The following is a 27,531-nucleotide window of genomic DNA, read 5'->3' as shown; positions in this document are numbered from 1 at the left end:
AGGAAGTGAATGAATGAATACCCAGAAAAGTCTCACAGAGGCAGACAGAGACACTGGGACACTCAGATAGATGTGGATCCTCTAGAGTAATTTGAAGCTCTTGGCTCTAGATTTATTGCCCCCTTCCTTTTTCTCTGTTTCACGGGATGCTGTCCTCCCGGACAGGGCCAGAGCCCTATTCATACACATGGGAGGGGTAGGTGCTGTGCCCATCGTACTCATCGGTGGTGAGGCAGCGCAGCATGAAGTGACCCAGGTCGTGTTTGGAGATGACCCTCGAGGGCCCTCGTCCATCCAGGGTCACTGTGTAGGCCCCAGTCAACGGGTGGTCTCCTGCAAGGTAAAGACAGAGGGGCCGGTTAAAGCAGATGACCTTTCCTCTCCCCCAACTTGTGATCATGCCAGTGATATCCCAGGGTGTCTACAGAGTGCCTAGTCCAGATGGTAGAAGATGGTATAAGAGCTGGGTTTCTCTGGTTGTCCGGTGGTTCAGAATCTGCTTGTCAATGCAGGGGACTCGGGTTCAATCCCTGGTCCAGGAAGATCCCACACATCTCAGAGCTACTAAGCCTGTGGGAACAACTACAGAGCCCAAAAGCCTAGAGCCCATGCTCCACAACAATAGAAGCCACTGCAATGAGAAGCAGAAGCACTGAAGAGTACCTCCCGCTTGCTGCAACTAGAGAAAGCCAGGTCACAGAAAGGAAAACCCAGAGCAACCAAATAAATAAATTGGAAAAAAAAAGAAAAAGAGGAAAGAAACATGCACTGTCACCCATGTGGCATTCCTGGCAAAAATATTTAATCTGAGCCTGTAAGACAGGAATTTCTGTAATGACAGAAATCCAGAATGTGGAATATTTTAAAAGATATCTGGGACAACAAAATCCTACTATTTAGCACAGGGAACTATATTCAATGTCCTGGGATAAGCCATAATAGAAAATAATATTAAAAAGAATGGATTCAAGAGGGAGGGGACATATTCACACCTATGGCTAATTCATGTTGATGTACGGCAGAAGTCAAACCAATATTGTGAAGCAATTATCCTTCAATTAAAAATAAATTTAAAAATAAAAGAATGGATATATATGTAAAAAGAAAAGACACCTTGCCCGTTATGTTTCATGTTAAAAAATAATTATAAAAAAATGATATGGAGGATTGTTCTAGATTGAAGGTGACATGCCAGCTAAACACAACACATGATCCTGGATTGGATCCTGATTCTGAGGGGAGGGGAAGGTTGGGAGATATTTTTTGGCAGTTGGGTATGTCTGAGTACGGAGTGGATACTAAATGATGTGATAGAGTAAATGTCAATTCCCTTAGTGCAATAACCATACTGGGGTTTGTTTCCAAATACTTCTTCTTGGAAGATGCCTACCAAGAGGTTCTAGGAGTAGAGTGTGCCAAAGTAGACACACACATTTTTAAAAATGTATGTATATACACTACATATATATTCACATAATCACACATGTACATTGTGTGCTAAGTCGTTTAAGTCGTGTCCAATTCTTTGCAGCCCCATGGATTGTAGCCCAGACTCCTCTGCCCATGGGATTCTCCAGGCAAGAATGCTGGAGTGTGTTGCCATACCCTCTTTCAGGGGAATCTTCCCAACCCAGCGGTCAAACTCATGTCTCTACATCTGCCTGCATTGGCAGGTGGATTCTTTATGACTGGCGCCACCTGGGAAGCCCCTACACATGTATTCACACAAATACACATACACATTAGCTGCACGCATAAATGATAAATAGATAGATGGGGAAAAGAAACAAGCCAAAATGTTAACAAGTGAACCCAGATGAAGGGTTTATAGGTAATTCTTAAACCTTGAATTTTTTTAACTTTTCTGGAGGTTTCAAAGTTTTCATACTCACACAAAAAAAGAACTAAAAAAAATCCCCACAACTTCATGTTAAATAATTTTTAGGCTTAATCTCTCTGAATATTCACTTTAAACCTGGGAGGTCAAGAAGTAATACGAGCCCTGTTTCGAGATGAGGAAACTGAGGCTCAGAGGTCACAGGCCTGAAGTCTACACAGCGCTGGGGCTGGAGCTTTCCTTGGCTTCTCCACCATGCAGCCTCACCGCTGATTCACAGCTCAGGATTCTCATCCCAACAGGGTCCCTGAACTGAACCTCAGCATCGAAGCTTACCTGAACCTCTGGAGGGTGGTATACAAGCCACCTCCTCCTCCAGGCAGAAGGCACAGGGCACAGAACTGCTCCTCCAGCAGGCAGGCACAGAGGAAGGAGATAACAGCTCCCGACTCAGGCCTGGGCACTGCTGTTCCCTCATCCCAGAATGTCCTCCCTTCCCCCAGACACTCACCTGGTTCCCTCCCTCAGGGCACGAAGCCGTGTCCTTAGAAAGCCTCTGCTCTAAGCAGCACCCCATCACTCTCTTCCTGAACTATTAACGTATGTTTCTTCATTCAGCATAGCACCACCCATCTATCGTTTGGGCTTCCCTGGTGGCTCAGATGGTAAAGAATCTGCTTGCAATGCAGGAGACCTGGGTTCAGTCCTGGGGTTGAGAAGATCCCCTGAAGAAGGGAAGGGCTACCCACTCCAGTATTCTTGCCTGGAGAATTCAATGGACAGAGAAGCCTGGTGGGCTACAGTCCATGGGTTCCAAAGACTTGGACATGACTGAGCGACTATTAACTTGCTCTTTCACATCTTTCTTTTGTCTCTCCCACTAGAAATGTAAGCCTTGTGAGATCAGAGACTATGTCAGTGATACTTGTTTTATTTTTTTGGCCTCATCACGCAGCTTGTGGGATCTCTGTTTCCCAACCAGGGATCAAACTCTGGGCCCTGGGTAGTCAAAGCCAGTGAAAGCTTGGAGTCCTAACCACTGAACTCCCCGAGAATTCCCATTGGTACTTGTAATGGTGGCCAGGTGCACACCTCCTTTGCAAGAGACATTTGTAAGTGAACAAATCTCTCCCTCTGACTTCGGGTCTCTCAATGTGAATAACAGACCAGGGAGGGGTAAAGAGGGTGTGGTTCCCTTCACAGCACCACCTGGAGGCAAGGCATCTTCCCTGGTATTAGTTCATTTGACAGATATTTACTGAGCACTTATTACAAACCAATGGCTCAGCGGAAAAGAATCCGCCTGCAATGCCAGAAACGCAGGAGATGTGGGTTCAACCCCTGGGTTGGAAAGATCCCCTGGAGGAGAGCATGGCAACCCACTCCAGTATTCTTGACTGGAGAATCTCATGGACAGAGGAGACTGGCGGGCTACAGTCCATGGGGTCTGAGCCAAGAGTAGGACAGGACTGAGCCAAGAGTAGGACAGGACTGAGCGACTGAGCATGCACATTGTTTTACAATGTGTGTGCCAAGCCCTTTCTAGGCCCTAGGAGCACAGCAGTAATCAAAACAAGACAAAATCCGTGCCTTCAAACAAAGCTTCATACTTCACAATTCTAGTGAGGGAGACACACACTAAATAAGATTAAAAAACAAGGGAATTCCCTGGTGGTCCAGGGTGACTACTTCGCACTTCCACTGCAGAGGGCAGAGGTTTGATATCTGGTAGAGGCTCAAACAGTAAAGAATCTGCCTGCAATGCAGGAGACCTGGTTTTGATCCCTGGATCAGGAAGACCCCCTGGAGAAGGGAATGACAACCCACTCCAGCATTCCTGCCTGGAGAATTCCACAGACAGGAGAGCCTGGCAGGCTACAGTCCATGGGGTCACAGAGTCGGACATGACTGAGCATTAATAATTTCTTTCACTTTCAGAGTAACTAAGATCCCACAAGACGTGCAGCAGAGCCAAATTAATACATGGGTTTTAAGAAGAAAGAATGGATGTGAAGCATAACTTCCCGTCTCTTGAATGTGGGGCAGCCTCAGTATAACTTCCTTCTAATAAAGAGAGTACAGTGGAAGAAGTCCTGAGAGATTGCAATTTCAACAAACCTAGACAGCGTATTAAAAAGCAGAGACATCAGTTTGTCTACAAAGCTGTATAGTCAAATCTATGGTTTTATCAGTAGTCATGTACAGATGTGAGAGTTGGACCTTAAAGAAGGCTGAGCGCCAAAGAATTGATTGATGCTTTTGAACTCTGGTGTTGGAGAAGACTCTTGAGAGTCTCTTGGACTGCAAGGAGATCAAACTAGTCAATTCTAAAGGAAATCAGCCCTGAATATTCACTAGAAGGACTGAGGCTGAAGCTGAAGCTCCAATACTTTGGCCACCTGATGTGAAGAGCCGACTCACGGAAAAGACCCTGATGCTGGGAAAGATTGCAGGCTGGAGGAGAAGGGATGAGGATGAGATGGTTGGATAACATCACATGAGCTTGAGCAAATGAGTTTGAAGGACAGGGAAGCCTGGTGTGCTGCAGTACATGGGGTCACAACTGAGCGCCTGAACAACAGGGAAGGCCCAGCGAATGTCCCCAGAGGACTGGAGGGGGCAGGCTGGTGTTGACCCTGCAGTTGGCTCTCTGTCCACTCACCTATATGTGGTGGCATCACGGCCACGTACTTCAGGCCCGACTGCTGCAGTACCTTGTGCATCCGGACATGGTCATCAGTCACATCCTGCAGTCTTGGGGGCACCTTGGAAGGGTCCCACAGTAGGAAGGCTGCGGGGACACAGGGCAAGATCAGACAAGACTTGAGGACAGCCTAGCCAGGCCCATACCCTGCAGGTCTCCTGCCAGAACATCTCCCTGCAGGAACTCATTACTGCCCTTCAGTTGTTACAGGCTTCTCACCCCACCTGCTCCTGTCCGCTGTTACCTCCTGCCTAGACCATGGCAGAGCCTCCTCCCTGTTCTCCTGACCCTACCCCTGCACATCTGGGACCCTACCCCGACCCCACCTCACTCAGAGAGAGAGCAGAGGCCCCATCAGGGCCCCAGGGCCCCACTTGATCTGATAGCATCAGCCCCCTGGCCTCACCGCCCAACACTCTCCCCTTCACTCGCTCTTTTGCAGCCATGCCCTGCCTCACAGTCCCTTCCTCTCCTCACTCCCGCCTCCTGCCGTCTCCCTTCCCTGGGAGACAACAGGTATGATGCGATAGAGGTGAGGAGTGTGGGCGATAGAGACAGACAGCCTGGCTCCACACCCCAGCTCTGCCAGCTACAGGCTGTGTGATCTCGGGTAAGATGATGGGCCTCTCTGGGCCTCCACTTCCTTGACTATAGACGGGAGGCGGTAAGAACAGCTGCAATTCACTGAGCACCTACGATGTGCCGCCATGAATGGAAGCACTATCAAAGGAATTCTGAGAGGATTAAGTGGCATTTGTCTGTAAGGTGCTCAGATGGTGCCAAGCACAGAGTAAGTGCTCAACAAACACTGCTAGCATTAACTGCTCCTGTTACACACCCTGCAGCATTCTTTTCAGATTATTCAGGAAGGGCATCTCTTCGTAAATTGGGAGCTCTTTGAGAGTAAAGACCTGGCCCATGTATCCAAGGCTCTGTCACTTCCTCTTCCATGCTCTCCCTGACCCCTTCTTAGGCTGGTCAGACACCTCCTCTGAACCCCCAGCGTCCTCTAGGCTTCCCCCATCCCAGCTCTGATCCCTTTCCCCATGCTCCCCCCAGGTCCTGGCCTTGACCCCTCTGCCTGTGCCCCGCCCCCCATCCTGGCCCTGACTATTCTGTCCTGTTGCAGTTTGATGATCACACTGTTACCACTTCCCTTCTATTCATGAGACCCATGAGTGCAGGGCCCAGGTACCATTCAGCAAGGTTCAGATGCAGAATTGGTGCTCAATAAATGCACAGCAACTTGCAGTAGCTCCAATGCCACCTTGTAGAAACCCCGGGGCTGCCTGTGCAGTACCCAGCTCCCACTCCTCAGCCCCAACCCCTACAATCCTGCCACCCACCCGAGGTGCAGGCCACGACCTTGTCCACGCCATGGGCCTTCATGGCCGCCACAATGTTCTGGGCACCCTCGGACATCATTGTGGTAGGACCTTAGAGGAGACAGAGAGTGGCTGTCACTGGTGGGGGGCGGCGGTGGCAGGGGTGGCAGGGGAGGGGCTGGGGGCGGGGGCGGCGCTGGGGGCCGAGGTGCAGGGGTGGGCCGCGGGCAGAGCGGGGGCTCAGTACTGAGGTCATTGCGAGTGCCCAGCAGCACGACGACAGCATCCTGCCCAGCCACAGTCTTGTCCACATCAGCTGGCTGTCGGACGTCACCCACCACCACGTGGGCTGGCTGGGGCCCTTCTGAGGGCAGCCTGGAGGGGTCCCGCACCAGCACCGTCACCTCATAGCCTGAAAAGAAGGGCAGAGAGGCAGGTCAGTTGGCTTGCAGGCTGGCACTCCTAGGCTCCAGGGGCTGGTCCTGGAGGGTGCCATGAACCCCCAAATCCATCCCCCAAGTCCCCTGTTCTGAGACCATGATCTTCAAACATTTTTGCTGGCATACTCACAGTTGATATACATACAGTTGATTGTTAAAATAGGGTGATACCTCCCTGCCAGTTCATAAATAATCTGCCCTGATGCCTTTTTCTGCCTCTCATCTCCTTGACTTCTCCACTCCCTTCTCCCCCCAACAACTAAAGGGTTAATGCTCATCATGACACTGGTCTATGTCTCCCTAACCCTAACCCTAACCCGTCCATGGTCCTGGAGGAAGCTGAGGTACCTCCAAGTATGTTCATCATTGGGTTTGGTCCTCCGGGCCTTACTTCTGAAGGGCTGGGTCCTGTCTTGCATGCACGTGTGCGTGCTAAGTCGTTAAGTCGTGTCCGACTCTTTGTGACCCCATGGACTGTAGCCCACCAGGCTCCTCTGTCCATGGGGTTCTTCAGGCAATAATACTGGAGTGGGTTGCCATGCCCTCCTCCAGGGGATCTTCCCGACCTAGGGATCGAACCCGCATCTCTTAAATCTCCTGCATTGGCAGGTAAGTTCTTTACAACTAGTGCCATCTGAGAAGCCCTGAGTCCTGTCTTAGTGGTCATTTATTTTGAATATTGTTTTGGCATGTGACCTCCCAAAGGAATTTTGGATAACTCCGTGTTCCTTGGCCCCACCATCACACAAACAAATACTCCTTTTTTAAAGTTTATAACCAACAGGAACTTGCCTAGTGGTCCAGTGGCTAAGACTCTGTGCTCCCACTGCAGGCACCTGGGTTCAGTTCCTGGTCAAGGAACTAGATCCCACATGAGGCAGCTAAGAGTTCACATGCCCCAACTAAGACCTGGTACAATCAAATAAATAAATACGTTTTTTAAAAAATCAAGTTTACCAGCAACATATTTCTTTATTTGCTTTAGACAATGGCAAAATATATTAATGTTTATGCATACTGAAAACAAACAGTAGTTGTAGTCTCTGTCATGGGCTGAATGCTTGTGTCATATGCTGAAACCCTAACTCCCAGTGGAATGGTGTTTGGAGATGCAGCCTTTGGGAGGTAATTAGGTTTAGATGAGGTCATCAAGGTAGATAGAGAGTAGGGTCCCCATAATGAGATTAGTGTCCTAAGAAGAGGAAGGGGCTTCCGTGGTGGCTCGGTGGTAAAGAATCTGCCTGCAATGCAGGAGCGACAGATTCCATCCCTGAGTCAGGAAGATCTCCTGGAGGAGGGCATGGCAACCGCCTCCAGTATTCTCGCCTGGAGAATCCCATGGACAGAGGAGCCTGGCAAGCTGCAGTCCATGGGGTCGCACAGAGTCAGAGATGACTGAAGCAACTTAGCATGCTTGCACGCAAGAAGAGGAAGACCAAGGTACTCTCTCTCTACAGTGTGAGGACACAGCATGAAGGCAGCCATCTGCAAGCCAGGAAGCAGGCCCTCACTAGAAACCAGACCAGTTGGTACCTTGATCTTGACCTTCCCAGTCTCTGGAACTCTGAGAAATGAGTGTTGATTAAGCCACTTGGTCTCTGGTATTTTTGTTATAGCAGCCTGAGCTGATTAACACAGCCTCTAAATAGCATTCTCGTGAAAAATGAACCAGAGCTCCTTGAAGAAATGGCTGCTTGCTGGGCCCGGGCAGGGAGAAGACAAGACGAGCCTGGAACATCTTGTACCACCAGCTATGTGAGGTTTAAAGAATGGTGAAGTGAGGTCAAGAGGACACAGAAGCCACTTGAAGGGGTTCTCAGGACCAATCAGGGGCAATTTGATTTGTCCCAAAGAATACAGATGGCAAAGAATGGAAGCACATCAAATATATAAAAATATGTGAATTCATAATGATAACTAAGAAAGTTCATTGGTCATCACTGGTAGCTATCAGAGGATTAATCTATTGTTCTGAAAATGATAAAGGAAAAGCAAAACCACAAAATTGTCCCAGTTTCCTTGATACTTGTCATCATATATTTAAAAAACAAATAATTAAAAATCTGTATACTCTGGGGCAACGATGATAATAGTGATAATTAGTGGCTTTCCTGGTGGCTCAGTGGTAAAGAATCCGCCTGCCAATGCAGGAGACATGGGTTTCCCTGATCTGGGAAGATCCCACATGCTCTGAAGCAAGCAAGTCCATGTGCCACAACTACTGAGCCTGTGCTCTAGAGCTAGGGAGCCACGACTGCTGAGCCCCGGCGCCGCAATGACTGAAGCCTGCACGCTCTGGAGCTGGTGCTCTGCGACAAGAGAAGCCGCCTCAATGAGAAGCCCACTCACAGCAACTAGAGAGTAGCGCCCTCTTGCCACAACGAGAGGGGAAAAAAAAGTCATTGCAGCAACGGAGATCCAGTGCAGTCAAAAATAAACAAAATTTAAAAATAAAGATACATAATATTTATAGAGCACTCACTATATGCCAGGTGCCAAGTACTTTATATTTATTAGCTTACCTAATTGTCAAAGCAACCCGGATTTTGAATTCTATCTGTCCCTACCACTAGCTAGCTGCATGACAATGGGCAGGCCACTTAACCTGTCCAGCCTTAGAGCTTTCATTTGTAAAATGACACCAATAATAGTCTCTGCCTTATAGGGTTGATGTAGGTTTAAATAGTATTCCTAAAAGTTTAAAGTGGTTGGTTGATTTTTGACAAGGGTGCCAAGACAATTAATTCAATGGGAAATGAAGAGTCTTTTCAACAAATGGTGCGGGGACAACTGGATATCCATATGTAAAAGAAAAAAGTTGGATCCCTACCTCACATCATATATGAAAATTAGCTCAAAATTAAAGATCTAAAGGTAGGAGCTAAAACTGCAGTCCATGGGGTCGCAAAGAGTCGGACACGACTGAGTGACTGAACTGAACTGAAAACTATAAAAATCCTAGAAGGAAAGTGAAGTTGCTCAGTCATGTCGGACTCTTTGCGACCCCATGGACTGTAGCCCATCAGGCTCCTCTATCCATGGAATTTTGTAGGCAAGAGTACTGGAGTGGGTTGCCATTTCCTTTTCCTTTTCCTAGAAGGAAACACAAGCATAAATCTCTGTGCCATTTGATTAGGCAGTGGTTTCCTAGCAGTGACACGAAAACCACAAGTGACAAAAGGGAAAACAGATTCACTGGACATCATCAAAATGAAAAATAAAAACTGGTGAAAAAATGAAAAATGAAATGGAAAAAAAAAAGCTTCCAAGGACACTATCAAGAAAGTGAAAAGACAACCCACAGAATGGGAGAAAACTTTTGCAAATCATATATCTGATGAGAGACTTGTATTTAGAATACATAAAGAACTCTTACAACTTGATAGTAAAAGATGAATATTAAAAACTGAGCAAAAGATCTGAATAGACATTTCTCCAAAGAAGATAGACAAATGGCCAATAAACGTATGAAAAGATACTCAATATCATACAAATCAAAACCATAGTGAGATACTATTTCATACCCACCAGGAGGACTATAATCAAAAACACACAATGACTGTCGGCGTGCCTGTAGGGAAATTGAAACCTTCATACACTGCTGATGATGTTGAATGATGCAGTTGCTTTGGAAGACAATCTGGCAGTTCCTCAGGTTAAACGTATTGTTACCCCTGTGATCAGTTGTGTCCAACTCTTTGTGACCCCATGGGCTGTAGCCCACCAGGCTCCTCTGTCCATGGGGTTTTCCAAGTAAGAATAGTGAAGTAGGTTGCCATTCCCTTTCCCAAGGGATCTTCCCAACCCAGGGACAGAACCCACATCCCCTGCGTGTCTCATGCACTGGCAGACGGATTGTTTACTAGTACACCACCTGGGAAGCCATCGTTACCCCAACGACCCAGCAATTCGACTCCTAGGTATATGCCAAGAGAAATGAAAACATATGTTCACACAAAACCTGTACATGAATGTTTATAGAGGCATTAGTCATCATAGCCCCAAAGTGGAAACAACCCAAGTTCCCATCAACGGAATGGATAAATAAAAGTGGTATAGGGAGGAACCTCTCTGCTGCTCCAGTGGCTAAGACTCTGCGATCCCAGTGCAAGGGGCCTGGCTTTGATTCTAGTCAGGGAATTAGATCCCACATGCCTCAGCTAAGACCCAGCACAGCCAAATAAATAAATAAAAAAAATTTTTTTTAAGTGGTATAGGGACTTCTTGGCAGTCCAGTGGTTAAGACTTCACACTTCCAGCACAGAGGGTGCAGGTTTGATCCCTGGTCAGGGAACTAGGATCCCATATGCTACACAGCACAGCCAAAAAGTAAAAAAGAAAGAAAGAAAAGTGGTGTAGGCAAATAATGTAATGGTGGTGTTCTGTGCTTAGTCGCTTAGTCGAGTCCAACTCTTTGCAACCCCATGGCCCACCAGGATCTTTTGTCCATGGGGATTCTCCAGGCAAGAAAACTTGAGTGGGTTTCCATGCATGCCCTCCTCCAGAGGATCTTCCCAGGGATCGAGCCCAGATCTCCTGCATTGCAGGCAAATTCTTTACCATCTGAGCCACCAAGGAAGTCCATGAACACTGGTGTGGGTGGCCTATCCCTTCTCCAGGAGATCTTCCCAACCCAGGAATCGAACCGGGGTCTCCTGCATTGCAGGCAGATTCTTTACCATCTAAGCTACCAGAGAAGCCCAACGCAATGGTATTCAACAATAAAAAGAAATGACACATATGCTACAATATAGATGAACTTTGAAAAAATTCTTTTTGCTAAGTGAAAGAAGTCAGTCATAAAGAGTCACATGATGTATGTTTCCATTTATAAGAAAGGTCTGGAACAGGCAAATCCATATAAACAAAAAGTAGATGAATGATTGCTTAGGGCTGGGGAAGTGGTTGAGCAGGAAAATGGGGAGTGACTTCTAGGGGTTTCTTTTTGCAGTGATGAAATGTTCTAAATTGATTGTGATGATGTTTGCATGAGTCTGTGAATATACTAAAACCCATTGAATTACATTCTTTAAATGGGTGAATGGTATGGTATGTGAATGATAACTTAAAGTAGCTATTGAAAAGATGCAAAATGAAAACAAATGAAAAGCTTAGAGGAGTGTCTGGCACAGAAAAAAAGGCTCTATGAGTGTTGGCTGTGACCAGGCCTTTCCATCATCTCACAATTGTATTTTCTGCCCTGGTCTAGTCCTGCCTGGGCTCCTGGCCTGTCTCAACCCCTCCAACCCACACTGCACATGGTAGCCAGATAGAGCTTTCCACAGTTATATCAAAGTGCCCTACGACTTCCCTGGGGGTCCAGTAGCTAAGACTCCATACTTCCAGGGCAAGGGGCCCAGGTTTGATCCCTGTTCAGGGAATTAAATCCCACACGCTGTACCACAAGATCCTGCCTGTTGCAATTAAGACCCGGTTCAGCCAACCGGGTTGTTGGAGCCCCAACAACTGAGCCCAAGTGTCGCAGCTACTGAAGCTGGAGGGCCCTAGAGCCTGTGCTCCACAAGAGAAGCTACCTCAATGAGAAGCGCATGCCCTGAAACTAGAGAGTAGCCCCTGCTGGCCGCAATTAGAGAAAGCAGCGATGAAGACCCAGTGCAGTCAAAAATAAATAAATAATTTTTAAAAAACTAAAAAAAAAAAACCAAACTAAAATGAAGATGATAGCCTCTAGCATGCCCATTCTTTTCATATGGAATGCTGGTCTCAGACACATTGGGGAGCAATGGGGGCTTTCAGGGTGTCAATGTAGTCACTGGTTAACTACCACCGTATTAGTAAACTGTGGGCATTTTGGAGAAGAAATGTTCTCACCAACATGAGAGCTCTGACACAGGCTCAGCACGAGAGTGCCCATCAGTGGGACATTATTGGTAATTGCGCTGGTGCCAAGTCGCTTCAGTCGTATCCAACTCTCTGTGACCCTATAGATGGTACTCTGCCAGGCTCCTCTGTCCACGGATTCTCTAGGCAAGAATACTGAAGTGGGTTGCCATGCCCTCCCTCCAGTGGATCTTCCCAACCCAGGGATCGACCGGGTGTCTCTTATGTTTCCTGCATTGGCAAGTGGGTTCTTTATCACTAGACCCACCTGGGAAGCCTTACTGGTGATTAGAGACATTTACTGAGAGCCTCCTAGAGAATTCCCTGGCGGTCCAGTGGTTCGGACTGCATGCTCTCACTGCTGAAGGCACAGATTCAACCCCTGGTTGGGGAACTAAGATCCCACAAGCTGCAAGGCCCAGCCAAAAAAAAAAAAAAAAAGCTTCGTATGTGCCAAGGGCTCTGCTAAGCTCCTTCCACTGAAGAGTGACTTAAAAAAAATTTTTTTTAACACAACTCACATTTAAATTTAAATAGCCACAAGTGGCTAATAGCTACTATGTCAAACTATAGTTTTAGAATTTACAGATTTTGCCCTTTACAAAGAACACAAGCATTTGTAAGGTTATTTCCAAACTTAAAAAAATTTTTTTTCTTTCTTCCTTTTTTATTTAAAACAAATCTCTTTATCTTTTTCCATTACATTTTATTTTGAAATAAATTCAGACCTATAGGAAAGCTGCAAGATCTAGATTCTCATATTTGCTTTATCTTTCTCTCTGCATGTATACACAACACATACATGTAACATGTATAATTATATGTATATGTATAAAGTTTTTTCCTAACTATGTGAGAGTAAGTTGTAGAAATCATGCCCCTTTTTAAGCTTTTTTGATCTCAGCCCTCCATTCAAAGTAGATTTCACTAACCCCGTATACACAAACTTGTACATGTATAACTGAGACAATGGTTTCATAAAACCAGTATTTAACATGTGAACCATTCCGACACTGTTATGATCCATTAAATATATTTCAGAACTCTCTATGATCCGCAGTTTGAAAACAGCCCTCAGATTCCAAAAACCTCACAAAGTAGGTTGTATCATATGCCCATTTTGAGGCTGGGGAAAGTAAGGCAAGTTTAGGTAACTGGGCCAGGATCACACAGCTATAATCTATATTCACTCAGCCAAGGAGTGTCTACTGAGCACCAGCTATATGCTGGTTGGGCTTCCCAGGTGGCTCAGGGATAAAGAATCTGCCTGCTAATTCAGGAGATGCGGGTTCAATCCCTGGGTAGGGAAGATCCCTGGAGAAGGAAATAGCAACCCACTCCAGTATTCTCGTCTGGGAAATCCTATGGTCAGAGGACCCCGACGGACTACAGTCCATGGGGTCGCAAAGCGTCAGACACTACTGAGCGACTAAGCACCGCACACTACATGGACACCAGAGTCTGTGCCTTCAGGACTCAGTCCTATGGAACCACTGAGGTCAGTAAAAGCCTAGTTCATTCAAGCCCTTCCTTTTTCTGATGGGGACAGGGAGGCTCAGGCTCACTGTGGCTCTGAAGAGACCTCTCAGAGCCACTGTAAGAAGGCAAGGGCTCCCCTAGGCCTCAGGTACAGCCCATACTTCCAGGTGCAGTCCCAGTGGTAACCAGCAGGGAGGCTAAGTGAAATTTTACAGAATCCAAGATAAAGAGAAAGGTAGTAGTAATCTGGGAATCCAAAACTCACAGTGACTCAGCATCTCTCAAATTCTCCCTCTTACTTCCTCCCTGAGAAATGTTTATCAGCAAATTTGTTTCTCCTGTTCCCACAAGTCAACATCCTCACTAGGTTTTCCCTGAGGAGGTGGAGAGAAGTGTGGCTAATGGGGAACTTTTGAGTCACAATCCCTCCCAGGGAAAGTGGGGCTAGGAGGCAGCTGAGAGTGGGATCCTGGAGGCCTCCACCCTTTGGGGGCACCCAGATAGTCAGTATCTTCAGAGTCACTCAGGCCAGCAAGGGTGGGGCTGTATATCTGGACAGGCCAGACTCTGCTGGGGGTTGGTGAAGTTGGGATTGTGGGGGCTGGGTCCTGCTGCATGATACTTATCCCCTTTCCTGGGAGGCAACTCTAAATTTTCAGCCCTCATTGACTTTCCTGGGGCCCGTTTCCCCAAGTCTTCACCCTTGTCTCCATGATCTTCTTTCCATTAGGTACTCATAACAACCTACTCCTCAGTTTTTCAATTTTGAAATCCTTGGTACTCAAACCAAGTGCTGGAGGGCTCTCAGCGGTTAAGAGCAAGTGTCAGGTAACAAATTCCAGCACTGCCCCTTTCCAGTTATGTGACACTGGGCAAGTCACTCAGGGAGACTCGGTTTTCTCTCATTTGTCAGGTGAGGTGATACTAGTTCCCACCTCACTTGAGTGCTATGAGGATTCGACACATATGGCGAGAGGACAGTGCAGGGAAGATGCCTCATGCCTGGCTTAGCGACGCCCTTGCTGGGTGCGCAACCACTCACCACCATCACCACCACCACTACCACCAGCACACCAAACTGTCTTTTATAAGAGCAATGGATGTAAACCTGTCACTGTAAAACAGTCCCCCAGCCTCCCAGGGCCATTTCGTTTCCCTTGAGACTCAAGAGAAAACTGGACATCATAGCGTCCCCCATTTCTGCCCCCGTGGCCACCAGCTTTGCCCTCTAGGTCCTCGCACACCAAGGCACGATGGCTCCAACCTCCCTGGGCCCAGTCCCACGATGCCTAAAGTTCAGCTGTGCACCCCGCGACATTCCCTGCCCGTCCCAGCTCATGCCTGCTTGCACCGCCTGCGCCAGCGTGGTGAGCCCGGTGTTGCCGGTGGCGCCGAAAAGGGCAATCTTCTTGACGACCATGCTGCGGGATCGTGGGGGCGCGAGGCCGCGGAGTCGCAGGACACGCGGGAACCGACTGGCTGCTGGTTCCCCTCGCGTCCTTTCCTGGAGGGAGGGACGGGGCGGGGCCGCCTAGAGGACCAACCCTCAGCCCGCCTCCAGCCCCACAGTGCGGTCGAGGGGAGGGGCCAAAGGCCACGCCTCCCGCTGAGGACAGAGAGGGCGGAGCTGGAGACCGCTCTCCCGAGGCCCAGCACCGCCCCGTCCGCCCGCCACTTAGCCCGGAAGGCGTATCCGGCTGTCCGCGAAGGTGGACGCAGAGCACCGCCTCCGCTCTCTAGCCTCCCGGGGTGGGGCGGGGCGAGCGCTGGCCTCGCCCACAGTTCTCCTCGTTCACGCCTCCTTTCTCACGGCCGCGAGTCTGATCTGGGGCTCACATAACACCCCACGGCCTTCCCAAGGCGACAAGGGGAGAAAGTGAGGCAGGACAATGTGGGTGCGTGAGGGTGACACTGTAGCTGCGTGTCTATGTTCCCGTGTTGACCCCGTGTGACTCTGCGAATAACCCCAAGGGAGAGCATGATCGTGGAAGACACTTGTGCCCTCTGTGTAAAACACCGTGTTACGGTGTGAGACTGTGTGTGACACCACGTGTGGAAGGCACTGATGCTCTTCCTCTTTGACCTTGTGGTGACACCGGTGGATAGTGTGACCGTTTGTGATACTACATGCATCCATGACGCTGGGGCATATGGTGTGAGTGTGGGACATGTGTGAGTTGTGATATACGGGAGTGTGTGACTCTTCGTGTGTGACTCTGTGACATCATTTGAGTGTGGCTGTGGGTGTTACTGTTGTGATGTTATTTGTGACCTGTGCTGTGTAACGTGTGTGTGACAGTGCAGGATGTGTGTCTCCCATGTGAGTGTGTAACAAGTTTGAGTGTGTCAAAGTGTGTGAGCTGTGTGATGGGGAAGCCGTGTGTGATATGTGAGTCGATGACACTCTGTGATCCCACAGAAGTGTGCAGCAGTGTGTGGCACATGTGTGCTCGTATATGACTCCACGTGAATGGTGGTGACACAATTTGAGTGTTTTACGGTGTGTGACGCTGTCGGGCACGGTTTCAGCGCGGGACCTCGTGCAGGCTTGTGACTGCGGGACACACTTTGAATATCTGACCCTGTGTGACCCCGTATGAGGGGGCGACAGTGTGAGCGTGTGGATGTGGATAGTCCTTGTGACGCCGTATGCGACCCCGCGTGTGTGTGGCAGTGCGGGAGTGTGTGACCCCGTGGGAGTGTGCACTGTGTGTGACGCTGTCTCCGGCCCCTGCAGCTGTGTATCGCACGCTTTGGCCGGGTGTGTGGCCGCGCGTGGGCAGGCGCTGCAGGCGGCCGGGGTTGGCGGGGGACCCGCGGGCGGGAGAGGGTCCCGGGGGCGCGCCGAGCGCGGCGGCCGCGCGAGCGGGAGGAGGCGCGCCGGCGGCAGCGGCGCATGCGGATCTGGCCGAGCGGCGGGGCCGGTGGGGCCGAGCCGAGCCGGCTGGGCCGGGCCGGGCCGAGGACACCGACAGGGAGGGCGGTCGGCCACGGCGAGCAGCGGGGACAACGGCACCGGCGGCCGCGGGCCCAGGTGAGCGGCGTGGGGGCGGATAGCCCCTCCCTCCAGCATCTTCCCACCTGCCTGAGCATCCCTCCCCCGCGCCCCGTGGGCATGGCCTGAGCCCCGAGGGTCTCCCCGGCTGGGGGAGGCAGAGGGTCGAGGGCAGAATAAGTCCCCAGTCCCTCATCAGTCCAACCTCGGCGCCATACGTGAGACTTCCACCCAAGCCTTGTCCTTCCCAGGCCCCCCTCCTTGGGAACGGTGACTAGACTGTAGGGAGAGAGAGGCGCGGCCTTGGAAGGGTTAAAGCATCGGCTCTCAGCTCGTATCCCCAGCCTCGCCCGACCAACCTTTCCTGGGGCCCTCAAGACACCCCTTTTCACCTCCCCCACCGCCTTCTCCCTTCCCCGTTGAATCACGTAATAGACAGGGCTGTTCCACCTCTAGCCTGACCGAGAGCTCACCAAGTGCTAAGTGCCTTTCCATCTCCAAGTATCCTCCATTGAGGAAACAGCTGTGTTCATCGTTTAACAGAGAGGGACACTGAGGCAGGAGAAGCCAAGTTAAAGGTAATCGTGTTTAAAGATAGAGCACGAATCGAGCAGGACTTGAACTCATTTTTGTCTGACTTCAGCACAGGCACTTTGATTTTCTAAGATATGTGACTGGAGGGTGAATAGTAATAGCAAGGCCCGTGTATTGAGGGCTTACGGTGTACTAGATACCATGTTCCCCACATCATTAATTCTCTCATCTTCAAACACCCCTAGGAAATGGGCACTATTATTATTGTTACCATTTTACAGATGAACAAACTGAGCCCTAGAAAAGGTGACTTGGCCAAGGTCACACAGGTGCCCACTTAAAGCTTTCCATGGAAGAAGGGAAAGATAATCACGGATTTTTGAGTGTCTATGGAAAGGGACAGTCTCTACTACATTGACCAAGACCTAGACCCTGCCTTTCTAAAATCTGATTTGTGGGCTACTGTCTGAATATTTTGAGAATGGGGACATTGAGCTCCTCGCAGCTCTCTCTTTTCTTAGTCTTAGAACCAGGCCTGGGGTTCTAGAGAATGGAGGAGATGTATCTAATATCTCCCACACCCTTAAATTTCATATTTACAATCTGGCAGTGTTCTAGAACATCACTCTAGAGTCAGACAATATGTCAGTCAGCTAGTGCCACAAAAATGCTACATAAGAAACCACCTCCAGACTCAGTGTCTTAAAACACTAGGCATTTATTTAGCCTTGAGTTAATCTGAGGTCAGTGACTTGGGCTCATCTGAGCTTATTTCCCAGTTAGGATGGGTAGGGGGATGTTGACTGTTGGTTGCTGAGGCTGGCCTTGGCTGTGATGAGGGCCTTGGACTTGGACTAGCCCAGCAATGTTTTTCTCATGGCCACAGTCAAACACAAGCAAAAACATGCAAGATCTCCTGAGTCCTGGGCTCAGAACTCACTAGTGCTTCTACCTAATTCTGTTGGTCACAGCAAGTCGTGTGGCCAAGCCCAGAATCAGGGGGTAGGGCTTCCCCCCACTCAACCCCACTCTTTCATTCCTCCCGTCCCCAGAGTGGGAGAACACTGAGGAGCTATGTGGCAGAGGACGTGGCTATACGGATGAAGAATTGAGACTGTTAATGCAGTTATTCAATCACAGTGACTAAGTTTCAATCCTGGTTACTCACTAGCTATGTGACTTTGGGCAAGTGAATTAACCCCTCTGTGCCTCAGCTTCCTCCTCTGTAAAACAGGCCTAATAATACCTTTCTTTAGAGTGTTAAATTTGTGGGAATTAAATAAGATATAATGCATATAAAGTACTGAGCACAGTGCAAGTGCTCAATAAATATTAATTATTGTTTTTAGTGCCTTATAGAGTTCTATTGATAACAATGCTATAATTCTAACAATAACAGTGACAGTTTTTTAGGGAGGAGGCCATGTGGCATGCAGGATCTTATAGGTTCAATCTCTAGTTCCCCAACTAGAAATTGAACCACCTATGACCCCTGCAGTGGAAGTGCTGAGTCTTAACCACTGGACCACCATGGAGTCCTAACAGTGACAATTTGCTGAGCCCTTACCCTCTGCTAGGTGTTAAGGTGGGTGTTTGACCGCATCCCTGTGATGCGGTTAGGGTGAAAATTATTGTCATTATTAGCATGTCCCTCCCTTCTAAAGACAGAGAAACTGAAAGTGAGAGAGGGGACAGAACTCACAGTCCGTCCCTGTTAGAAGTGGGATCTCTAGACTTTATTGGTGGTCCGGTGGCTAAGACTCCATGCTCCCGATGCAGGGGGCCTGGGTTCGATCCCTGGTCAGGGAAACAGAGCTCCTGTGCCACAGTAAATATCCTGCTTGCCACAGTGAAGATTGAAGATCCTGCATGCTGCATCTAAGACCTGGCACAGCCAAATAAATAAATTTTTTAAAAAGAAGTGGGACTTCTGAACTCAGCCCCTGTCCCTAACCTGCCTCTCCTCATCCCCAGGCCTCATCTCCCCCAATGGCGCAGGTACCAGGGGAAGTGGACAACATGGAGGGGCTGCCAGCCCCCAATAACAACAACCCTGCAGCCCGCTGGGACAGTCCCGATCGGGGCTGGGAGCGGGAGCAACCAACCACTGCAGCAGCCTCACTCTTTGAGTGCTCCCGGATCAAGGCCTTGGCAGGTACCTGGAAGAGGGCTGGGGTTGGGGGTGGGAGAGAAGGAAGGGAAGGCACTGCCGGGGTGGTGTCTGTATACCTTGATGACCTGGAGGATGGGAAGAGGGTTACAGACACTTGGAACTGGAGTCTTTAGACCAGCACTCTCCGGTTTTAGACCAGCACTCTCCAGTAGAACTTTCCACGATAATGGGAAATTGTTCTCTATCTGTGATGTCCAGTATTGTTATTTAGTTGCTAAGCATGTCCAACTCCTTTGTGACCCCATGGACTATTAGCCCACCAGGCTCCTCTGTCCATGGGATTCTTCAGGCAAAAATACTAGAGTGGGCTGCCATTCCTTCTCCAGGGGATCTTCCTGACCCAGGGATCGAACCCATGTCTCCTGCATTGGCAGGCAGATTCTTAACCACTGAGCCACCTGGGAAACCTCTCATAGAACCTTAGAAATGTACAATCCCAGAAACATGGGACTTTCTAAGTGTGCTTCCTTAGAATCCCAAAATGCTGACATCTAGCATCTTAGGACCATGGAGTGTCATACTCAGAGATTCTTTGAATCAAAGACCTTTAGAAATGGCGACTCTTGTAAACAGAACTTTGTAATCACCCATCTTAGACATTTTAATTGTTGGGTCTTACAATCTTAAAGCCTCAGAAATCTAGACTCTAATACACATAGGTCCTTAGGGCTTTATAATCCTAAAGCTTTAGGATTTCAGATTAGAAAAATGGATACTGAGCACTTTGAGAAAGAATGACCACACCTTCATGTTTTTTTGCATTGAAACCCTCAGTCTTGGGACAACTAGAATGGTTAGTCACACTACTTTGATGTTTTAGGACAATATAAGCAAAAACCAGAGAACTGTATAGAATCTTAGGACTTTAGACCTTTGGAACTTTAAGCTCTTGAACCTTTGGCCTTTGTATTTATGGAGTTTTAGAACCTCAGAAGTGTTTAATCCTCAATACTAAAGTTTTATGAGCAAAGACCCTTCTCAGACACACAATTCCATAATTGTAGCCTTTAAAAGATTAGACCCTTAGCATGTTGACCCTTGGAACGTTAATATCTCAGAAGTGTGGCATGTTATACACATAAAATATATATTGTCAGAGTCATAAAATCTTAAAATCCCAAAGTCAATATCAGTTCCCTCAGAATCTCAGAATGTTAGTAATTCAGCATTTGACAATCGTGGGATCTTCAATACTCAGATTCTTGGAACTTTATAATATGTTAAGCATCTCGTTAAACTCATGGGCCTCTGGGGAAGCAGGTGACATATACAAATGAGTGGCCTGGGGGCTGTGGTCAACTGGTCACCAGCTCTAAACCCTAGGAAATATGGGCCCAGAGCTGCTAGCTCTGATGTTTATCTGCTGTTTCCCAATTAAAAAAAGAAACTGTAAGTAAGTGCACAAAGTCTGAACCAGATTCAACCCATGGATTGCTGGCTTCCTCTGGTTTCGACACCTAGAAGGATATAAACATATACTCATGAAAACTTAAAACTGTACTCTATTTTTTCATTATTTTGGTCGTACCACACAGCATGTAGGATCTTAGGTCTCCAATCAGGGATCGAACCCACACCCCCCGTATTGGAAGTGCAGAGTCTTAACCACAGGACCACCAGGGACGTCCCAAAAATGTATTTTTAGACTCAGATTTAAAACCTTAGGCATGTATCCTCTTAGAATTCTAGAATTTATTAGTTCATCCACAAAATATTTAGGCAGTGCCTGCTCTGTGCTTGGCCTGCTCTGTGCTTGGACAATAGGAGGGATGTAGTGGTGACTGAGGCAGCCCAGGTCCTGCTTCTCCAGGGCTCCCAGTCCAGTGGGAAAGTTAGATCCAGCCTGGCTGTGATGAGCCACAGGGATCAGAGCTGAGATGGGGGAGGCATGGGCAGAGGCCAGATGGGGAAACTCAGAGCTGTAGGAGCCCAGATGAGGGGCCTGATTCAGGAGAGAGGATCAGAGTGCTTCATGGAGGAGAAGATGGCTAAGCTGAACTCCAAAGGACGAACAGGAGTGAATCCTGGGGAAGAGAGTGGAAGAATTTTCCAGAGGGAGGGAACAGCATAGGCAAGACCACCAGAAGTTGAGAGTGGCTGGAGCGAGTGGTGAGTAAATGATGTTGGGAGAGGAGGCAGTGGCAGCCAGATCTTGAGGAGCCTTATTGGCCATTCTGAAGAGTCTGAGGGCACCTGGACTATGGGGAGATTTTATGCAGAGGTGGGATGTGTCTATGTGTGGATCAAGGACTCTACAACTTTAAGAACCACTGATTTGAAAACACCAGCCCCAGACACTTCAGATAGCATCCAGTCCAGAGAAATGTAGGGACCTCCTTTAAGGAAAAAAGCTTTCTCATACACTCCCTGTGTCTACTTAAATTATTACAACTGTGGTTTTCTGTTGTCTTTTTTCTTTTCCATCATGGTTTATTATAGGATATTGAATATATCTCCTTGTGCTATACAGGAGGACCTTGTTGTTTATCCATTCTATACATTTATAATAGTTGGCATCTGCTAATCCCAAACTCCCAATCCATCCCTCTCCCACCCCCACATTTTCTGTGTCTGTGAGTCTGTTTCTGCTTCATTTGTGTGATATTTTAGATTCCACATATAACTATTATCATTGAACTATGGTTTTCTTAAATATACAAAAACACACAGCTCTGTTTATATCTCTTATGCTTGTTCTGAAACTAAAACACATAAGTTGGATTGAGACTCAAACCACAAAACCAGTAACTTCAGCTTAACAATGACGTCCAGATGCTGCTATCCTACTGCGCAAAATGCTGTTATGACATAGACAGCTACTGTGCATTTTCTTTTGCATCTCTTTTCCCACTTCTCTCATGGTTTTCTTTATTCAAAATAAAGCTAAATCTTTGAGCAGAGTCCTCTGTAAATGTTTTTGCATGAATTTATTTAAAAAATTGTCTGGAAAAAAAAATTGTCTGGATCCCATGCTCAGAGAATTTGTGGTTCACTGGTCTCATGTGTCTGTCTGAGGCCCCATTCTCCCTCTCTTAAAAAAAAAATTATGTATTTATTTTTCTGCTTCGGGTCTTAGTTGCAGCATGCAGGGTGTTTTAGTTGCAGCATTTGAACTCCTAGTTGCAATGTGTGGGATCTAGTTCCCTAACCAAGGATGGAACCGGGGCCCCCTGCATTGGGAGCTCAGAGTCTGAGCCACTGGATTGCCAGGGAAGGCCCAGAGGCCCCTATTCTCTTGATCTACTCTTTTATTCTCTTTTATTCCCAAATCTCACATCAATGCCTTCTCTCTTATAGGCAATCATTCTGGTTGTTTTAATGCAAATCTTTTTCTCTGCATGTGGATAACTTTGCAACATGCATTGCTAATTCCTGTGCATGCATCCATATTTTTTAACTCTTTATTAAAATATCACATGCACAGAGAAAGGCAGATATATTGTGTGGCGAGCATTTCCACAATGAGTACCCCCTTATAACTAGATTGGGAAACAGACTCTGACAGCCCCAGAGAAGCCCCCCTCAGGCTGCCTCTATATCATCCTGAGAGTAAACACTGTCTTAACTTCTAATGGTGTACATTCAGGTTGCTGGCACTTGAACTTTATATAAATAGGATCATGTAGTGGGTACCCTTCTGTGTTTGGTTTGATTCACTCAGCACTCGGCTCATGAGATTCATCCATGTCTACCTATACTTGTAGGCTGTTCCTTTCATTGTTGTATAGTATTCCACAATGTGATTATGGCATAGTTTGTCGGTTCATCTGTTGATGAGCATTTGAGTTGCTTCTACTTTGGGACTATCACAAACCAGATAATTACAAACTAGAAACTAGTGGTATCACAAGCGATTACAGATTATTGTTGCTCTAAACTGTGTAGGATATAGGCACTCATGTCTGACAGCTTATACCCACTCAGGAGTGAAATTGTTGTGCCATTTGGTATGTGTATATCTAAACTTTATTTATTTATTTATTTATTTATTTATTTTTATATATCTAAACTTTAGAAGAAACTTATGCTTTGGATCATTTTACATTCCCACCAGCAGTGTATGAATGATTCAGTTGCTGTACATCCAACCCTTGGTGTGGTCAGTCTTTGTAATTTTAACCATTCTGATGGATGTGCATTCTATTGTGGTTTTAATTTGCATTTCCCTGATGACTAAAAGCAACTAATGAAGTGGAGCGCCTCTTCAAAGATTTACTCTGTGGATATGCTCCTGTGAAGTGCCCATTCAAGTCTTTTGTCTACTTTCTTATTAATTTTCTTGCCTTTTTTTTTGGCTGCACTGCAGGCTGTGTATGAAAGCTTAATTCCCCAACCAGGGATCAAACCCACACCCCCTCCATTCAAAGCACAGAGTCCGAACCACTTGATGGCCACAGAAACCCCTTCCTGCCTTTTTTCTGCTTCGTGGGTGTTCTTATATACTTTGGGTACAAATCCTTTGTCTGATAAATGTGTTCTGAATATTTTCTCCCACTATGTGGCTTGTCTTTTCATTCTTTTAATGTTGCCTTAAAAAAATAATTTTATTTATTGCTTTTGGCTGTGCTGCGTCTTCGTTGCTTCGAGGGCTTTCTCTAGTTGTGGCGAACGGGGGCTTCTCTTCCTTGCGGCACTTGGGCTTCTCACTGTGACGGCTTCTCTTATCGTGGAGCCTGGACTCCAGCGCGTGGGCTCAGTAGTTGTGGCGCTTCTTTGCTCCACAGCTCTGGGATCTCCCCAGATCAGGGGTCAAGCCCGTGTCTTCTATATTGGCAGGTGGATTCTTTACCACTGAGCCACCAGGGAAGCCCGTAATATTGCCTTTTGGTGAACAGTGTTTCTTAATTTAAAGGTAGTTTAATTTGATAATTATTTAATCATGATTTCCTATATGGCTCACACTCTGTGTCTTGTGTAAGAAACCTTTGCCTGCACCAAGGTCATGGAGATATTCTTTGATGTTTTCCCCTGAAAGTATTATTGCATTTATTTCACATTTAGATTTCTAAGCCAAATGGTATTTAGTATATTTATTATTGTATACAGTGTGGGTCAAAGTTCTTTTCTCCACCCCCTGCCACGAATGTCCAGTTGACTCAGCTCCACTTATTGAAGAGACTTTCCTTTCCCTACTGAACTGCCATTTCACTCTGTTGTAAATCTGGGAGCCCTATATGTGTGGGTTTGTACATACAGGTATGGCTAATCAATGCATGTTTTATCATGGTCTTGATTGCATTTTTGGCATTATGTTCTCATTCAGCGCTATGCCGTAGAGCCTCAAGACTCATCCATGTGGCTCTGTGTGCCTCTAGTCTGACTGCTGCCTGGAGTTGATGGTGTGTATCCACCATGCTCCACGTTCCCAGTGATGGACAACCAGGCTGTCTCCTGCCCTCAACCTGTCCCTGTCCCCTCCCGCCAAACAGCACTGCTGAGGCATCATCATGTGTGCTCCTTATAAACCAGTGTGGAGGGACTTCCCTGGTGGTCCAGTGGCTGAGACCGTGCCCTCCCAATGCAGGGATCTGGGTTCAGTCCCTGGTCAGGAAACTAGATCCCACATGCTGCAACTAAGACCTGGTGAAGCCAAATAAATAAATAATAAACATTAAAAAAAAACCATGTGGGAAAGATTACAGGACATATACGTAGGGAAAGAATTATTGGTCCACAGAGGGAACACACTAATTTGATTTGACTCAGATTGTCTTCAGAGTGGGCTTCCCTGGTGGCTGAGATGGTAAAGAATCTGCCTGCAATGCAGGAGACCTAGGTTTGATTCCTGGGTCTGGAAGATTCCCCTGGAGAAGGGAATGGCTACCCACTCTAGTATTCTTGCCTGGAGAATTCCATGCACAGAGGAGCCTGTTGGTTAAAAGCCCTGGGGTCCCAAAGAGTCAGACACGACTGAGTGACTAACACAATGGCTGCCCCACCAGCTGGCATGAGGATTATGATATTCCCACATTTCCATCAATACCTGGTATTTCCGACTTCCTCACTTTTCCCAGACTAATATCCAATATATCGTTTACATATTGTCTCTATCCTTTCTTGGAAACCAGTATAGTTAAGGGAGTAGTTAGTCCCTGCTCTATGAAAGTCTTGATGTATTAAATATGTGAAAAAATTAAACTCTTATTCTAAGGACATGCATTTCACTTAAAAAAATTTTTTTTTGGTCACACTGCACAGCATGTGGGACCTAGTTCCCTGACCAGGGTCGGAACCCTCACCCCCTGCACTGGAAATGCAGAGTTTTAACCACGAGACTGTCAGGGAAGTCCCAGGCTTGCATTTCACTTGAAATTGGTGACTACCACAGTGGGGAAGAATATATAAATGGCAAAATAGTATGAACACAATGGCAGACAAAGAACAATTGTAATCTGACTTAGAGTCTTGACAATCCAAAGATGTGTGTGGCAGCTAGAGGACCAGGAGGAAGCAGATGGGCCCCTCAAAAGGGTAAAATTGAGGAGAATTCAATGAAGGGACTATTTACAGATGTGTGGAGATCCCGGGGACTGGGAGAGATCCCGGGGAGTGCTGAGAGGGCAGAGAGGCACCCCCAGCAGGAGCGGGGGCTGTAGGAAGCCACCAGGCCCCGGGGGAAGCCTAGTCAAGCAAAGAAAGTGAAAGTATTAGTCATTGTTCAGTCACGTCCAACTCTTTGCAGCTCCATGGACTGTAGCCCACCAGGCTCCTCTGTCCATGGGATTTCCCAGGCAAGAATACTGGAGTGGGTTGCCATTTCCTTCTCCAGGGGATCTTCTTGACCTGGGGATCGAACCCAGGTCTCCTGCATTGCAGGCAGATTCCTTACCCTCTGAGCTACCAGGGAAGCCATGCCCTCCTCCAGGGGATCTTCCTGATCCAGGGATCGAACCTGTGTGTCTTACGTCTCCTGCATTGGCAGGCGGGTTCTTTAGCACTAGGAAACCCTAGGGAGGAAACGAATCCCTCAGCCCGTTCTCTCTCCTCTCATCTCCTGCTAGCCAAACCCAACCAAAAGTCTGCGGCCTCTAATGACCGGAGAGCCCATTCCCGTGGTCCACCCTGGCCAGCCTCCCTGGGCTCAGAGCAGGTGCACCGGAGAGGAGGTGGCACCAGAGGGGCAGGTGGAAGGCACCCGGCGAGGTAGCTGCACGTGCTCACCGGCACAGTCAACGTTCAACGTCAACTCGGGCCAGAACTGGCACTCTAGGACACATTTGGTTTCAACCCCACTGTGTTTTGTAAAAACGTAAATCAGTTGCCAGCATTTAAAAATAGGGAGCTTCTTGTCTCCAGATTTCTGGCACCTCGTGGGCTATCCCGGGCCTTCCCTCCCGTGAGGCTCCAGTCGTGCAGGGCTGTGTGGCTGCTGCTCCCTTTTACCAGGGCCTCTTTCTCCCTTGTGGAGCCCGCCTGGCCGCGGTGGGCATTTCAGTTCTGGACCCCAGCTCCATGCTAACGAGACTGTAATCACAAACTCCCAAATCTCACTGCATAGTTCTCTATAAAGTCACCATCATAGACAGTCCAGGATGTGTTTCTTCTCCCTCTTTTTTAAAAGAGTATTTATTTATTGGCTGCGCTGCTGTGTCTTCGTTGCTGAGCTCAGGCTTTCTCTAGTTGCGGTGAGCGGAGGCTACTTTGGTGCACAGGCTTCTCACTGCAGTGGCCTCTCGTTGCGCAGCACAGGCTCTAGGAGAGGGGACTTCCCTAGTGGCGGCTTGTGGGCTTAGGTGCCCTGCAGCATGTGGAAACTTCTTGGACCAAGGATCGAACCCGTGTCACCTCTGTTGGACTACCAGGGAAGTCCATCCAGGATGTGTTACTATTAATTTTCTTTGCAGATCACGGAAATGAAGTTACAAAATTAAAAACTATTCTCCCGAGTCCTTGTTTTCCAAGCATGCATTCCCAAACACCCAGGGTCCCCCAGAGCCCACTGAAGTAACCCTGACCTAGTCTAAACCCCTCATTTTGGAAATGGGAAAACGGAGGCTCAAAGAGGAGGGAGGGGCTTTGGGCTTTTCCCAACATAGCCTGTCGTTAGTAAAGGCAGAGTTGAATCCAGTTGCCCTCATTTTGTCCCTCTCAGGGGATGCACTCAAGTTCCACTCGGGCCTCAGCATGAACTGCAGTCTGCTATGGGCATTGGCTGTCAGAAAGCAGGATAAGCAAACACCCCATTTACATATCTTCCATCATC

At 47.7% G+C, this 27,531-nt stretch overlaps 2 protein-coding genes across 3 annotated transcripts in view; one reads left to right on the top strand and one right to left on the bottom strand.

Annotated features, from left to right (window-relative positions):
• Positions 1-67: 67 nt before the first annotated feature.
• Positions 68-15,141, bottom strand: BLVRB (biliverdin reductase B). Its single transcript, XM_070450858.1, has 5 exons — positions 14,968-15,141; positions 6,114-6,278; positions 5,888-5,977; positions 4,500-4,628; positions 68-333 (listed from the first exon to the last, which is right to left on the bottom strand). The coding sequence occupies exons 1-5, from the start codon at positions 15,044-15,046 to the stop codon at positions 176-178; spliced, it is 621 nt and encodes a 206-aa protein (XP_070306959.1). The 5' UTR covers positions 15,047-15,141; the 3' UTR covers positions 68-175.
• Positions 15,142-16,440: 1,299 nt separating this feature from the next.
• Positions 16,441-27,531, top strand: part of SPTBN4 (spectrin beta, non-erythrocytic 4) — a 78,457-nt gene continuing 67,366 nt past the window's right edge. The window contains exons 1-2 of one of the 2 annotated variants that reach the window (XM_070450856.1): positions 16,441-16,660; positions 19,130-19,310. In XM_070450856.1, coding sequence (XP_070306957.1) covers positions 16,523-16,660; positions 19,130-19,310 — 319 coding nt within the window. In that variant the 5' untranslated portion in view covers positions 16,441-16,522. The remainder of the gene's footprint in view (positions 16,661-19,129; positions 19,311-27,531) is intronic. The other variant, XM_070450855.1, reaches the window with a different exon arrangement.

This window comes from Odocoileus virginianus, chromosome 20, assembly GCF_023699985.2.
Source record: "Odocoileus virginianus isolate 20LAN1187 ecotype Illinois chromosome 20, Ovbor_1.2, whole genome shotgun sequence".
NCBI classification, from domain to species: Eukaryota; Metazoa; Chordata; class Mammalia; order Artiodactyla; family Cervidae; genus Odocoileus; species Odocoileus virginianus.
The sequence above is the reverse complement of the archived record's forward strand: the minus strand, read 5'-3'. Positions and strand labels throughout refer to the sequence as shown.

What these genes read in the sequence shown, in the direction of transcription:
- BLVRB (XM_070450858.1), bottom strand. Translation starts at nt 15,046, where the DNA reads ATGGTCGTCAAGAAGATTGCCCTTTTCGGCGCCACCGGCAACACCGGG. An exon ending in GGCGCAGGCGGTGCAAGCAG is followed by an intron (nt 6,279 to 14,967) that starts GCATGAGCTGGG and finishes CCTTCTTTTCAG; the next exon opens with GCTATGAGGTGACGGTGCTG. An exon ending in GGTCGTGGCCTGCACCTCGG is followed by an intron (nt 4,629 to 5,887) that starts GTGGGTGGCAGG and finishes GTGTCCCCGCAG; the next exon opens with CCTTCCTACTGTGGGACCCT.